Genomic DNA, 15,608 nt, shown 5'->3' on the forward strand with positions numbered 1-15,608 from the left:
GGTTTAAATCCCATTTCAGAGTCTCATCAACTATGCGATACTGGACTCATAGTAAATGCTCTCTACCTCAGTTGCCTTTTCTGTAAAATAAGGGGGCTCAACTTAGCTTTCTAAGGTTTCTTCTAGCTCCAAATTGATGATCCTATGAAAGAGGGAGGTGGGTTAATTTCAGAGTGACTTTGGGGGATGGGGAAAGAAACTGGATCCCTCTTCAAGCTGCCTGTCTGAATATATATGTTAAAGAACAAAGCAAACTAATATACCAAGACGGGTTAGACCCAGATCTTTAAAACTATTCCTACCTATTTCTACCAGGGCTAAATAATGCCATTAGAATATGCTCTAATAATACCTAGTGAAGGCTTAAGCTTGCTTCAATTCTCTCTTCAGAGCAGCAGCTAAAGTAATGTTGTCAGGCAGTTGGGCGGTGCTAGCTGTTTGTCCCTGGGCAAATCACTTAACCCTGAGCATCTTATGTCTTAGAACTAAGACAGATGGTGGTAAGGGGGTTTTGTTTGTTTGGTTGTTCTTTAAGAGATATTATCAGGTCTTGGTCCTAGCTCTATAGCTAGCGAGAGGTGTGAGGTATGACATTGGTCAGTATCCTATTTCTAGAACCTAGATTCCTCATGTCTAAAAATCAAAGAATTGAACTAGATTGGCTCCAGGCTTTGGGATGCTCTGAAATCTTGTAGGATAAAATGGATGGTAATTTAAAACTGATTTGTACTAGTAAATGAACTAACTGTCTTCCTTTTAGGACATTCCCCCCACCTCGTTCTATTTCCCTAAACCAAGGAAGGGGGATAAAACCCACAGGAACAATACTGCAAACAGTTCTGGGAAAAGAACACTGGAGCAGCTTTGATAAAGATTTCAGCATTTTTCTGTTTACATTGGCTAAATTAATGCTCACAACATTGTTTCTCAGATTTTTCAAATTACCAAAGGGAAAATGTAAATTCAGTTTCAGTTCAAGCAACTAGTTGATGTGAGAAGCCATCTGAAGAAATGCAATCTTACATTGGTTACAATACTCTGGTTATTCTGTGGAGTTCAGCAGTTCTGACAGTAATGTGTAATGCTATTGTACCTCTGGGGTGTACTAGAGATGGTTTTCTGTGTTTCCTCCCACCTGATAGCTTAAAAAATGCAGTAAGAAGAACACCTCACTAGGATATATTACTTGCTTATCCATGTTTCCTAAAGGAATTTCATTTTCTCCTGACCTTCTGCTCAAATGTCTTCTGGTAATGAAAGTCAAAAGAAAAGTTGCTTAGCTGTTGGTTTTTAAAACATCCTGGAAAATGATTCCTAACTTTTGCACAGCTTATTATAACTAATTTATATCTGCAGTATATCTTAAGACAGGATAGACCAGCATTAGAACCACTTGTTCCCCCCCTCCCCCCATCCTGCTTTAAAACCCTGGACCTGAGACACAAGAAGTTGGGATGATGGGTTTCCCCCCAGCTAAGTCTCCTAGTTCTGAACATTTTGGAGATTTGGGGTCTGGGCTCTAAGGCACTTCCATCTTTTGACAGTAGACTATGACAACTGTGGGTAAGGGTCACTTAGACACGTTAAGAAATTCTGCCCCAGAGAGAGAAAATAGTTGCAGATCATTCTTTCCCCCTGAATTCCAATTATAATGATGATAAATTGCAGAGTACAAAGGGATGGAACTTCTACAATTACACTAGGTGAAGTTAATTTCATGAGGAGTCCAAAAGGCAACAAAACATGCCTTAGAAGTACATGAAGCAAGTGGTACATGGATAGATTCTGGGGTTCCATGAACTTGGATGAGAAAATAGATATATTTAATATAATTTATAACTTTTGTATGTTATATAAAATTTTATATATAATATATAATTTTATGTATAAAATTATATATTACATATTCTACACATAATTATATGTTTATTCTCATTAACCTCTGATTGTAATTTAGCCTTTCCTTCAATTATTTGAAAACATATTTCTGAGGAAGAATTCTTGACCAACATAATTAACCCCTGATTTAAAGTAAACACACTTAAATTTGCTAATAGGACTTGAAGAAGACCAAAAAGAAATGTTGCTGATATTTTAATAAATAACAACTTCCAAATTCAGGAGACCTGACTTTTGGTTCTCTATGTTAATTTTGACTTTCCATTTTGGGACACCCTTGAGGATCTCAAAGCACAAAAAAGTAAATTAATCGTCATAACACACCCCAGGAGAAGGGTATGGGAAATCCAGGGATTAGTCCCTCTGTTTCTGTATTTCAGACTCACTTGGGGTTGTGGCACCATGGTTAACCGCTCAGGGCAGAACTGCTGGTAATAAAGGACAGAAAAGGAATCCCTTGGGAGATCAAACCTTCAGGTGCTGTTTACTCAGGCAAAGTACAATTATCTGGGCTAACATTCAGCCTAGGAACCACAGCTCATGCTTTATTCGTCTTTGTTGGATGTGTCTTTAAGTCAGCCATGCTCCCTATCCAAGGAGAGGGCCAGGATATCTAAATGACCCAAGGATCAATAAGAGGCCATATTGTCAGTAGTCCCTGTCTCAGGATGCTTCTAGATGTTATCTCTCCACTCCTAAGGCTTGAATTTGTACCTCTCAACCTATGAGTATGTCCAAGTGGGAATACATGGGGGTAGCCCACCAAGGAGCTACTAGATAATTGTTGATTGATTATAAATTGCAGGCACTGGTTAGATGGAACTATTGCTCTGTTAACCCTGGATTACTTCAGTGAAATTCAATAGTAAGATTCAATTCTTTTGATTTTTATTTATGAGCATCCCACTTAGGTGTATTTCAGGTGAGGAACTTCCTTAGTTCAACAGGCTAGAAATTGTTCAGCTATTGATTGAATGACTGTTGACTTAATGGGTAGGTCTAATGAACCTGATACAACATTGGAACAATAGCTTTGAATCCACCTGTGTGTATCTGTAATGAAAAGCACAAGAGTAAATGTACCATACCCCTTACTGTGGACATAGTGGGATTATGGGCTATTGTTACACTAAGTAGGTAGGGCCTTGAATAATGCTAAAATTTCTATTTCTTTCAAGTGACACACTAACCAAGTGTGGTGTGTCAGGAAGGTTAGAAGCAGTGATATTCTCTAAATATTTTAACAACTAACTTTCCAGAAAAAAAAATCAGGACACACTTTCAAATTTCATCTTCATTATTAACATTTTAGCCACTACTTTCTAAGTCTAAACTATCAACAAATATTAAATCAATCTCTAGTTAGTGGCATTCTCCAATTTCTGAGGCATAAATGCTCACATTGAAAAACTTTAACAATTGTCTTTTGCAAGTCTGTTTAAGCTGGCTCCTGCTCATTCTCAGTTAGAGGTTATGTTGGGTGATTTTCCCTAACAAAAAATACCTTCACTTTGTGGTGTCAGTACTTAATTCTTTATTGTTTTTGCTCAGTTGTTCAGTTGTGTCAGACCCTTCATGCCTCTGTGGACCATATCATGCCAACATTGTCCATGAGGCTTTCTTGGCAAAGATACTGGAGTGGTTCTGGCATTTGCTTCTCCAGTGGATTAAGGCAAAGAGAGGATAAGTGACTTGTCCAGGGTTATAGAGCTAGTACGTATCTGATGCTGGATTTAAACTCAGATCTTCCTGACTCCAGACCCAGGGCTCTATCCACTGCCATTCCTATCCTAGCTGCCATTCTAGGCAATAGCAAAATTGGGGATCATTTAGCATAGGAAATCTCTTTTCGTTTTACAACTCTTTTATACTCAAATTGTTCTTAACCCCTACCCCCTCCCCCTTTTAATTTTTCCACTTCTTGGAGCTCTAGAGTTTACTAAGCCAGTACTCCAGCATCTTTTTTCCAGTACCTTTTAGAACATCATCTCATTCTCATCTAATTATCCATCTGTTCCTTGTTTGACTAGAGTTGCAAATGTTTTTAATCTGATAATTTAACATATCTAAAATCTAATTTATTTATTTTAAAACCTATTTCATTTTTTTTAACCTCATGACTCTCATCCCCAGCATCCAATCATTTGTTAAGTACTATCAAGTTTACTTTCAAGCACTATTCTGCTTCCTCCCTCTTTCTTTAGTGGCACCATCATTCAACCAACTGTCTATACTTGAAATCTATTCCATTTGAAACCTCTGCCATTTTTTCCTCTTCTTGTCCCTCACACAGCATACAATCAGTCGTCAAGTACTATCAAGTTTACTTCCAAAATAAGGGTCATGCATTTCCTTTTTTTTTCTATTTCCACTGCCAACGCCTTATTTCAGACTCCCATTTCAATTCCTAAATTATTTCCCCGTCCTCAGTATTTTTTCCCTTCCTGCTTCCTCTAGAATAATCACTGATCAAATCATATCATTCCATGGACCCCCCCCCCCAAACCATCAATAATGCCTTATTTCCTGGTGGTTGGATCTGTAATTACTTAGCTAGGCATTCAGGACCCTCCAACCTACCTCTGTATCTTCATCTCTCCTTTAGGTAATCATTATTTCAGCCAGGCTGGTCTATATACTTTCACCATTTTTCACTTGCTATTTCCCTATTCTTGGAATACTTCCCCCCCCCATTCTTACATCTTTAAATGCTACTCATCCTTTAAGATGCAGTTCACCTGTTACCTCCTCCATGAAATCTTTTGTGAATCTCTACTTTGCTAACTCAGAAATGATCTCTCCTCCAAAACTCTTACAGCATCTCATTTGTACCTATTAAGCAATCAACATATTCTCTTATGCATCAAGGACAGAGGTGAATCTTTTTTTTAATCTTGATATCTCCCTCAATATCAATCATAGTGATGGGTACAGAACAAGTGCGTAATAAAAGTTTGTTGAATCAACCCATGATATAGAACAATAAAAAAATCAATTGTCAACGCTCAAAGAGATCACAATCTTGAGGTACTAAATGAACAGCACAAATGTTTAATGTTGACTTTGAAAAGTTGTTTTGGAAATATTGCATTGAATTTTGTCATCCATCCCCTTTGGAAGGCTTCCTGAAGGAAGATGGTTTCAACTTGTATTACAAATGAAAGGAGGATTAATTGATAGTTAAAGGACTGATTTTTAAGCAAATTGGTATGAGAGAAAGGAAAGAGAAATGAAGAAGTGAGGAAAACATAATGAAAAGGGGCTTTAGGGATAACAGTAGAGGTGTTTGAGGAATTCAGTGAAGGAAATTTAAACAGAGTAAATATAAGTTATAGGGAAATGGGATATAGGATTAAACTGAAGCTTTTTGATGTCTATAGTATGTAAACTTGAATGGTGGGAGGGGTTGGCAGTTGGATTTTTTTTTTGTTTCATTTTATGCCCCTGTTCTAAGAGAGATGTTACCTTTTCCTTGGAATAGAAAAGCTGAGCAAATTTGCTTTTCGATTTAAGCTGGGGGTGGAGGGAAGGTGGGAGTGATTAACTGTTCAATTCCCTTTGGAGCTCTTGTACTTACAGAAATGGTGGGTATGACATCATCCCAACTTGTGCCTTTGAGGTCATTAGGGAGTGCCAGGCTAGAATCAACAGTGTATACTGGTCCTCAATAGCAAGTCAGAATGGAGGCCTTTTAACATAAGTTGTCTTGGTGGGATCAAAATGGTAGAGCAAAGATAATTTACTCCTCTTGTTTTACATTAAAGTATTTAGATTAATGGAGTTTTTGTAATGGATAAGTAGAGTGATTAGCATCTGTATTAGGAGTGTAACTATTGGGAAAAAGGCCAGGGCCATTTTGTTCCTGTGGCATAGGTGGATTTTTTTTTTGTGTGAGATTCTAGAGAAAATGAGGATGAAGAGTAAAAGATAACATTTCCCAGCAACCAAGATGATGTTTAAGTTTCGATGAAGGTGGTATTCACTGAGGTAGACACATTCAAGAATCAGGTGGCAAAAGAAACCCAGAACCAGATCAAAATCTGTTTTGTCTCCATGATCAACATTCACTACTAATCTTAGTCCTCTACTCATCTATAAAGTTTTGGATCCCAGGCCCTTCAAGGACAAGGATGAGTGATCACTTTTTTCCTCTTCCCTAAAATTCTTCTCTCTACCAAGTGCCTGGAGGTGATTTATTAATACCATTGTTAATAATGGTATTAGAAAAGTGCTGTGCACACTGCTGATGTTGAATGAATGTTGGAATGAATGTTGGAATCACATTTTTATGCATAATCCTTTTTTTAAAATTTTAGTAACAATGATGCCCAAAGGCAAATCAAAGCGAAAATCTGCTCTCCCTATCTAATAATACAGAGCTCTGCCAGAAGGTTGATTTTCCCCCTTTGCTTTGTCTTTGTAAATGTCACAAAAATAGAGACATATTTAACTTGTTGACAGGTACATTACAGACCAGATAAATGGTTGAGAATAAAAAACAAGAAGACAGAACATCTGATCTTTAAAAATATAGGTTTGATAGCAGTAATATGGAAATATAGTGGTAGTCATTTTTTCCCTCCCCAATTTTTTGTTATAAATATCTGACTGGTAATTCTACATTTGGTCAAGTGTGAGCAGATTGACATGAGTGTAAATTGCTAATCACAGTTAAAGAACTATAAGCGACCTTCGAAGCTGTGTAACTCAACCATCTTATTTTACAGATGAACTAAGAGAAGTTGTTGTAAGTTAAAAAAACTAATATCTGAGCCCAGGCCTACTTGATTCCACATACAATGCTTTTTCTATTTGGAACATTTTCTTTTTGTTTCTAGAGTAGAAACTCCCTTCTTGTTTGATGATTGACAACCATTAGTTTTAGATGGTTGTGCATAGAGTAGCTAATATATATAAGAAGCAGTATTGGAATGTAGGTCTTCCTGCCTACAAAGACTAGTCTCTATTTGCTTTACTAATGCCTTCCAGTATTTCAGAAGGTGCATTATTAAAATCTCTTTTTGGTTTTCCCCATCCCTTAAAAACAACAATTGAGGAGGGGTTTTATGACACACATTTGGCCATTCAAATGTGCTTTTAATCTCTATTTTTCTCCTAAAAAGTCAATTGCATGCTGCTCCAAAGATTTATAAATAATAGTGATCCAAGAATTGCAGATACGATGAAGTGTTTTGGATTTTTCTTTTCCATACTATTCAATCCTGTGAGAGATGGAGCTTTGTGTTTTGTCGAGCTTATCGTAACTGTGTTCGAGACTATTTTATAGTGTGATGAGAGACTCCAAACAATCATAACAGAATTTATACTTGCATACAATGTTGTTGCAAGGCATGTTGCAATTGTATTTGGCAACAATGCCTCCAGAAGTAGCAGTGCTATCTCTACCATAGTTTCTGTAAGAGGTCCTATTTTAAATGCTCTGCTTCCTGTTTAGCAGAAACATTGCTTCACTTGGAGAATATTGGGAGAAATATGACATTGGTTGGGCTAGGCTTGAGAGAGAAATACAATTTTTATTTTTCTTACCTGTTTAATACCTCCTTTGAATATTGAACAACAGAAAGACTTACACTTAGTAAGATGGTCTTATAATTTGATTTCCCAACTTCTTGTTCACATGGGAATTGCCTCTAACAAGTTGTTTGAACTTCCATCAAGGTTATTTCATCTGCAAAATGAGATAGTTGGAACTAGATGCTTTTAATTCTAGACATTCTATCTAGCACAATCAAAATGGAAAATTGTTAGCTCTAAAATGAGGCTGTTAGCTTAACTGGTCTCTGATCTTTCTTCTACCTCTACAATTTTGATTTGGCGACTCTTAATGATGGTTGATGCCTCTGAACTGGGTTATGATGAGGGATATCATTCTTTGGAGGTCCAGCTGTATCACTGTCATACTGAGTGATCTTGAGAATTAAATTCCCCTTCTGAGCGTCCATTTTCCCAACCAAGTGGTTGGGATGATAGATTCTGACTTGTTATGAGCCTCTTAGAAGTAGCATGAGAGTCCATGAGGACACTGAGAATGTTAAGTCTTGTCAATAAAGAGCCCTGGTCGTAGCGATGGTCAACCTTCTCCTAACTGCTTTCTTTGCCTTCAGGTAGCATGTAAACTCATGTGTTCTTTGCTTCTGATGGTTGTTTCTTTCCCTCCTCCTCCCCTTTTGCAGACATGCCTCGAATTGGAACGCTACTTGCAGACAGAGCCCAGGAGGATCTCAGAGACTTTTGGTGAGGACTTGGACTGCTTCCTTCATGCCACTCCTCACCCAAGCATTGAGGAAAGCTTCCGGCGCCTGGATCCCCTCCTGCTCCCCATGGAAGCCTCACCATGTGAGAAAAGCTCTGCAGTGGACATTCTGCTCTCCCGGGACAAGTTGCTATCTGAGACCTGCCTCAGCCTGCAGCCACCCAGTTCCTCCTTAGATAGCTACACAGCAGTCAACCAGGCCCAACTCAATGCAGTAACCTCATTAACGCCCCCCTCCTCCCCTGAGCTCAGCCGCCATTTGGTCAAAACCTCACAGACTCTCTCAGCTGTAGATGGCACAGTGACATTGAAACTGGTGGCCAAGAAGGCTGCGCTCAGCTCAGTAAAGGTGGGAGGGGTGGCAGCCGCAGCAGCAGTGGCATCAGCTGGGGCCATAAAGAGTGGACAGAGTGACAGTGAACAAGGAGGAATTGGGGCTGACGCATCCCCTGAAAACAAGAAGAGGGTTCACCGTTGTCAGTTTAACGGGTGCCGGAAGGTTTATACAAAAAGCTCCCACTTAAAGGCCCACCAGAGGACTCACACAGGTAGTGGTACAAGTAGGACACATGTGATTTCTCTCCTTTTCCCTCCCCTCTCTTCACAGTGCAATGGACCTACCTCTTACTCTGAGGCTTGTCATTCCATAGGCAGTATATACTTCTGAGGATATAATGGTGGGAGTGGGAGGTGAGGGAATGGAGTGGCTTTCTTTTTGGTCTTTGATTTCAAGATGTCCTGTGTTCCAGAGATAGTATTAGACTATCCTCAAATATAATTGTGCTACCACCAAAAGGGTAGTGGGCTACTGGTCTTCCATGTAACTTTTTAACATGGTTGTTGTAGAAGGGATTCTTTTGAGATGTGTGTGTGTGTGTGTGTGTGCATATGTGTGTATGCATATATATATATGTATGTATACATTGGACTACTAGATGGTCTCTGAGGTCATTTAGTGGCACTCTGTTCACTATGGCTTCATAAACTTGGTGATTGGATTTAGGCAATCTAGAAGCATCAGTAGCCTAACTATCTAAGCTACTGCAGTCTGTATGTTGTCTGGAAGCTGACATTCTGTGGTCTCTTCATGTATTTAGGCTTTTGTTATTAATTCAAGTTGATATGTATGTGATTATAGGATTTTGGATAGTGAGTATTTTTTTGTTTGTTATCATTGTTTGTATGAGGCATCCTTCCATGAATTCACTATTAAAGGAGACCTAGGGTTTTACTAGCCCCAGTTCCTCCAGCAATTCTGATTTTTATCACTCACCAACAGCAGGGGAGTTTCAGAGTTCATTAGATGTGATCATTCTGTAATTAATTGGCATTTCCTCTTTTTCATTGTTCTCTCATTCTTGCTTTACTGGGAGATGGTAAGATAGCTTTATAATGAGCTTGTTACTACAGAATTGCTAGCGTGTGTCTGCTTTGCAATGTGTGTGGTATGGATGGGACTGTATGTTTCAGTAAGACCTTCTTGGTATAAAAGTATAGAAGCCAGGTCGATTTTTAAGCTAAAGGATGCCATAGAGATAAGCTAATATAGCGAGGTCTACACAAAACCAGAGTGCATTTATTCCTGTAAAAAAAAAATCAAAGTCCTATGATGGGTGTGTTTTCATGGATCTTCTAATTTTTATTAATATTATTGCTGGTAGAGTGTTGAGTGCCCTAGGCACCACCTAAGTCACTGAATGATGGATAGTCTTTGTGATTTGTATGGTTAGAAATGAAACAAAATTGTATCAGGGTTAGGAAGTTGATACTGTCTATGGCAAAATTGGGTGGCCAAGTCAGTGAATTGTGGTCACATATCTTGAAAGCATTCTTTGGGAGGGTTCAAGAAACTTATCCCAAAGAAGTGATTTTGTCTGGAACTTACAGGAGCTGTCCCAACCAAATGGCATTGACCTTTTATTTGAAATTAGTCTCATTCAAAGCTTTTAGGCAGGAGAGAGCATGATATACTTTAAATAGCTTCTAAAGAGTAAGGTAGGGCATAATATATAGCTAGATACAACCATAATGTCTGACCTCTAAATCTTTATCATAGGAGGCTGGGAATTGGGATGAACCACTTCTGATGTTGTTCCTTTGCCAGCAAAGGAATAAGACATATGTCCCTCTAAATCAAAACCTTAACTTCCCATATGGTTCACGGTTGGTGTAAGTCTTCTCGTGAGGCATACTTTTATAATGTCGTAGGCTCATCAGAATAATGACCTTCATTCTTTACATTTGAATGTTTGTTTATTCACTAGATCACAGGGTATGAAGTTTCTTCTGTCTAGGCCAAAATTATCTCTGTTCATTCCATACCTCTTGCTGTTCCAAGATATTTCTTGTTCTTATAGCAACTTTATCTTTTAAAGTGGGTTTAAAAAGGTTTCTTTTGGACTTTAGAGTCAATGATTAAAATACTGATGAGGCATTGAACTGTCAGCCAACTTGGCTTCCAGAGCTATCTCGTTTTGTTTTCTCTTTGGTGACTTGAAGAAGGCTGGAGGAAAAATTGAAAGGAGTGAGTTGGAAAAGGGTATTAGTGCTTCTGATTTATGTGCAGAATTGAGGATTATGGACCTAATTTGAAGAAAATTCCATGGCAGTCCTAGAGGGGTCATGCCAGGAAGAAAAACTGGAAATTGTTCAAAATGTGGGCAAGAAAACTTTGGAAAGCAAGAATCTTCTTACCCATCAATGATCTTAAACAAATAAACAAACACATGCTCAAGAGACCCAGGATTTTTTTTTTTTGAGTGGAGTCTGCTTATCAGGAGTGGTATAATCCCCCCCCCCCCCCCCATGCCTTGGTTCAGTAGCTAGGTCACAGAGTGGAAGGTTGAACTAGAAAAGTTTTTCTCATGTTGGTAACTCATTTCCATGTAAACCAAAGATTGGTCCATGATTAGATATGCTAGAAAGATGGTTTCCCTCTTGGAGTCCAGAGTATTCTCACAATGGGTTAATGAGTTAACACAGGGAGGTGGGTTGTGAGCATACACGTAAAATACTGCTTGCTCAGTGAAATTGTTTCCTGCTGCCCCTCTAGAATTATGCCCTACTTTCCCCCAGAGAAGTAAAAACTGAGTGAGAGAAGGTGGCACTAGTTAGACTGTCCATGGGAATGAATGATAAAATGACCGTTGATTGGTAGAGTGTATTTTGGTATCTATTAATGGTCCACTGAAGTTGTAGTGGTCTTCCGTGATACTGATGACTTTATCCTCTGAAGAAAAGAGAAAGTTATCACCTTGTGTTCTGGAGAGACAGTTTGCCTGTGAAACCTTCCTTAGGGAAAAACCTTTAGAAAGAAAGATAGGTGTCTGAGATCAAGGAGAGAGAATTAATTTGGGCTAAATGGATGGAAATGCAAAGTATTTATTTGGATTTGGTGTGAATGGGGCACAGGGGGAACTGAAAAAAAGGTGATAATTTATGTGGTGTAGATGAACCAAGAATAATGGAAGAAGTGTGAAGGATGGAATTAAATTAAATCCAAACATAGACGGGGAAAGAAGAGAATAAAACTTGGAAGGGAGAGGGACAAAAGTACATGGCAAGGGGGGATTCTGAAGAGAAAAAAAAATTCTGCTGATATAATTGAGAAATGCAGGAAGAGCTGCTGACCAAATGTTTGGAGGAGGTTAAAAAAGCTAAGCAGGATAGATGGGTTCTGGTTGGGTGGAGATTTAATCCAGCTACTCTAACCTAGAGCCCCCATAAATTCAATATTGACAATTTCAGCCTCTTCTTCTCTTGGAAGGGTGGGCAGAGAGGGCCACCCCTGATGGGGGGGGATGGTGAAGAAGTTTGTGATTGGTTGCTAAAAGCACATAGAAGTATGGCAAATATCTTGAACCTTGAGATCCAGGAAGTAGTTGGAATAAATAAGGACATGTGAGGCATTCCTTGGCTCCTGTGCAAACACGGGTTCCAATAAATCGCCAATATTGCTGATTTGCTTATCTTGGGGATTTAAGCACTATTTATTTTCATCTCCATAAGGATCAGTGCCCTGGCAGGAATGTCTCTCTGAGACAGGCTCCTTCTAGGTTGATTCCTTCAAACTCTCTGTAACTGGAGGAAGCCAGACAAAGAAGTTAGATATATTTTAAAGATGTCCAAGCTAATGGCCAGGGCACAAATATAAGCTGCCCGGAGAGGGAGGGAAAGGGGAGAGATGAGGAGCCAGGTCAGAAATGGGACAGAAGAGATAAGATAATAAGAGCCCAATAAAATATAGTACATGTAAATGGAGACATGATTTATTCTTCCTTCTTCCTTCCAACATAACACAAGCATATACACTTTAAAAACTCTGGCCCTTGCATATCTTAACAATGCCTTTTTTTTTTTTGCATTCATGCTCTTCTCTTTGGACCCCCTTTCATTACATTTTTATTTTGGGGGGTATTTCTTTCTCAGTAATTAAAACATTGTGACCATAGTCTCATGACTGAAATATAAGTATTTTTTAATTATCAAATGTCCCTTTAAACAAGTAAGAAAAAATATTAAAATCAGTAGTTTATATTTAATTAGTTTAGGCATAATTTGACAATTCATATTAATACAATGGCATGTATTTACAGTATATCATAAAGTAATAAGAATTGATGAAATCCTAGGAAAATCTTTGAATTCTATCATCTACCAAATAGAACTAAATTGTCGTCAGCAGATGGGCATTTTATTTGAATTGGTGCATTGAAAGAAAATATTTTAGAACATAAAAACCATAGCACTTGGACTGAAAACAATCACAGGAAACCATTTTTTTAGCCATAGTCCCTAGAAGATCACAGGATTGTAGATTTAAAGCCAGAAGGGATCTCAAAGGCCATGTAATCCAAACCTTTCATTTAAAAATTTTTCAGTTGCCATTTATTTTTATAAATGATATGCAACATCATAATCATATGATGCATGTGATTTGTAATATGTAATGTTATAATAAACATGCTTACAAAAGAGAAACAAATTCTTACAATATTAACATCCAAAAATCAATGTCTCATTTTTTCCCCTCTCCAAGAAGGCAGTTAATATGCTATTTTAAAAGGAGAGATTTGATGTCCATGGTGGTTAAGTGATTTGCCCAAGGTCACATTAGAGATGGGTTTTGAAGCCAGGACTTCAGGTTATTATAGCCATTTCTGTACATTCCACAGTGATTAGAGGGATAACATGGAAAACAGAAATCCACCAATTATGTCAAAACCTAATCTTAGCAAATCATTTCAAACTTCTCCCAAACCAAATCTTTTATAGTATACCTTATCAGAAAACTAAATTGACTTTTATCACTTGAAGAGAAATTCATATTCTGTAAGTTCTCTATAAAATTAAATCCTAAATTTCCACTCAAGCCAATAAGATTCTGCTAAGAGGTATACTTGTCACATCTTTAGGGGAAATTATTTTTATTGTTTTGCTGACTTTAAACTCTGATTAAATCAACTTGGAACTGACCATCTGCCTTTTCCTAGAGTTACCAGTATAGTTAGGGTGGGACATTCTACATTTTGAAACCCAGAGGACCATTTGGGGAGTGAGGCTTGCTCCAAGGCAGATCACAGTATATATAGTAACACAAATCAGGGCTTTTGAGCTCAAGAAACCAAGCCAGACTCTTATGGGGACTCTCACTGCTACCTACTTCAGTGTGGATCAGTCTTCCTTCTTTCTGCCTTAATACACTCTGTGTGAAAGGTATAAACTTCATATGAAAGTAGAGATTGTGTGAAAGATAAGCAGAAGGAAGCTAGTAAGAACCGCAGAAGAAGAAAAGGAGAGAAGAAAGATTTCAAGGTCATCCATGAGCCGTAATTCATGAGCCAAATTGAGATGGTTTTCCTGGTCACTGTGATTTTTTTTTATTTTAATTTTTGCAGAAGATGAGAAAGGAGGCAGCTAGGTGGCTGAGTCTATAAAGTGCTAGGCTTGAAATCAGGAAGACCCAAGTTCAAATATGCCCTCGGTTACTAGCTGTGTGACTCTGGGAAAGTCACTTAAACGCTGTTTACCTTAATTCCAAAGGAGAAGAAAAGTGCAAAACTACTCCAGTACCTTTGCTAAGAAAACCCCGTAGAACTGTGAGTGACCATAGGGTCACAAAGAATTAGAAATGAGTAACTGGCTGAACAGCAATAGAGGATGTGGTTGATTCTTTTGTTCAAATTCTAAATAAGATATTGTTGGACAGTTTCTTGGTAAGGTTGATAATTTCATAGAGTGTAGCGAGCTACAAAATTAATTTATACAACTGCAATTCTAGAGAGGTTTTATTGTCTTTACTATACTCATTAGACTAAGCCATCTTGATTGCAGCAATAAATAACGAATTACTTGTTCCTTCATTTAGTAAACATTCATTGAGGACCTACTGTACACTAGGTTCTAAGAAGGAAGTTCCAAAATTGTGATTGCTACTGTTAAAAGATGACTAAAAATATTGCACTTTATATACTTGATGGAAAGCTTTCTAAGCTATTGAGTTACTTTTGTGCTCTGGTGCTTGTGTTGTGAAGAAAGCAGTCTTGATTTTGCATTAAATGTAGGAAAAGGATAGTAGATTGAAGAGTGACTGAACAAATAAATTTACCTTATTATTTTAGATTTGGGGGGAAATCTTGAATTTGTGGCTATGCTTGATGTTTTTTTTTAAATATAGTTTCAAAAGATGATTTGTTTTTCAATAAATTATGATCATAGATCTAGAATTGAAAGGATTCCACAGACTCTAGTCTATTCCCCTCATATTTATAGAAAAAGAAACTGCAATTCACAATTAAGTAGATGATGATATGAGGCAAAAACCCAGCATACTAGTTAAATATTCAAGAGAGAGAGAGAGAGAGAGAGAGAAATTTGTATGTCTTTTTGGAACTCTAATTCAAGGGAAATTATTGGTCGAGAAAGAAAGAAATTATAAGTACAATGGATAGTTTTTCTCCCCTTATCTAAGTATTAAGAGGAATTCAGGTTGTAGTTTAAAGCCAAATGGAGTAAATGGTAACCACTTTACTTGCATTCCAAAAGGAAGTTTTGGGAAAGGTCTTAAGTGCCTCCCATTGCCAAATGGAGTAATTAAATCCAAGGAGGTTACAAAGATACCATTTTCTATTTTCTTGTCTCCATCTTTTGAGTTATTGCAATGTCTGCTAATAATCATCTTGCTTTTATATAGGGAATCTCCTCTAAAATCTCCAAGCAATTTCACATTAAAATGATGCCATTTTCCTATATACTATTCCTAATAAGTAACCAATGTTGTCTTCAGTCTAAACTGGAAAAACTGAGGCCCAGAGAAAAGAAAGTTTTGACCCAGGATTAGGAATGTCTGTGGAAGTCAAGTTTGAATTTAGGTCTCCTGACTATAGACCAGTCAGTCAGTGGGTTTGGTCTTTTCCAAGTAGGAAAGATGAAAGGA

The 15,608-nt window shown here is 37.8% G+C and overlaps 1 protein-coding gene across 3 annotated transcripts in view; it reads left to right on the top strand.

The window, feature by feature from the left end:
• The window catches only part of KLF7 (KLF transcription factor 7), a 108,630-nt gene that overhangs the window by 39,609 nt on the left and 53,413 nt on the right, over positions 1-15,608 (top strand). Inside the window, exon 2 of one of the 3 annotated variants that reach the window (XM_001370333.4) lies at positions 8,094-8,721. In XM_001370333.4, the coding sequence (XP_001370370.1) occupies positions 8,094-8,721 (628 nt within the window). Of the gene's footprint in view, positions 1-8,093; positions 8,725-15,608 lie in introns of all 3 variants that reach the window. The other 2 variants (XM_007501850.3, XM_056807561.1) reach the window with 2 other exon arrangements.

The sequence above is a fragment of the Monodelphis domestica genome, chromosome 8 (genome assembly GCF_027887165.1).
Source record: "Monodelphis domestica isolate mMonDom1 chromosome 8, mMonDom1.pri, whole genome shotgun sequence".
Taxonomy (NCBI): Eukaryota; Metazoa; Chordata; class Mammalia; order Didelphimorphia; family Didelphidae; genus Monodelphis; species Monodelphis domestica.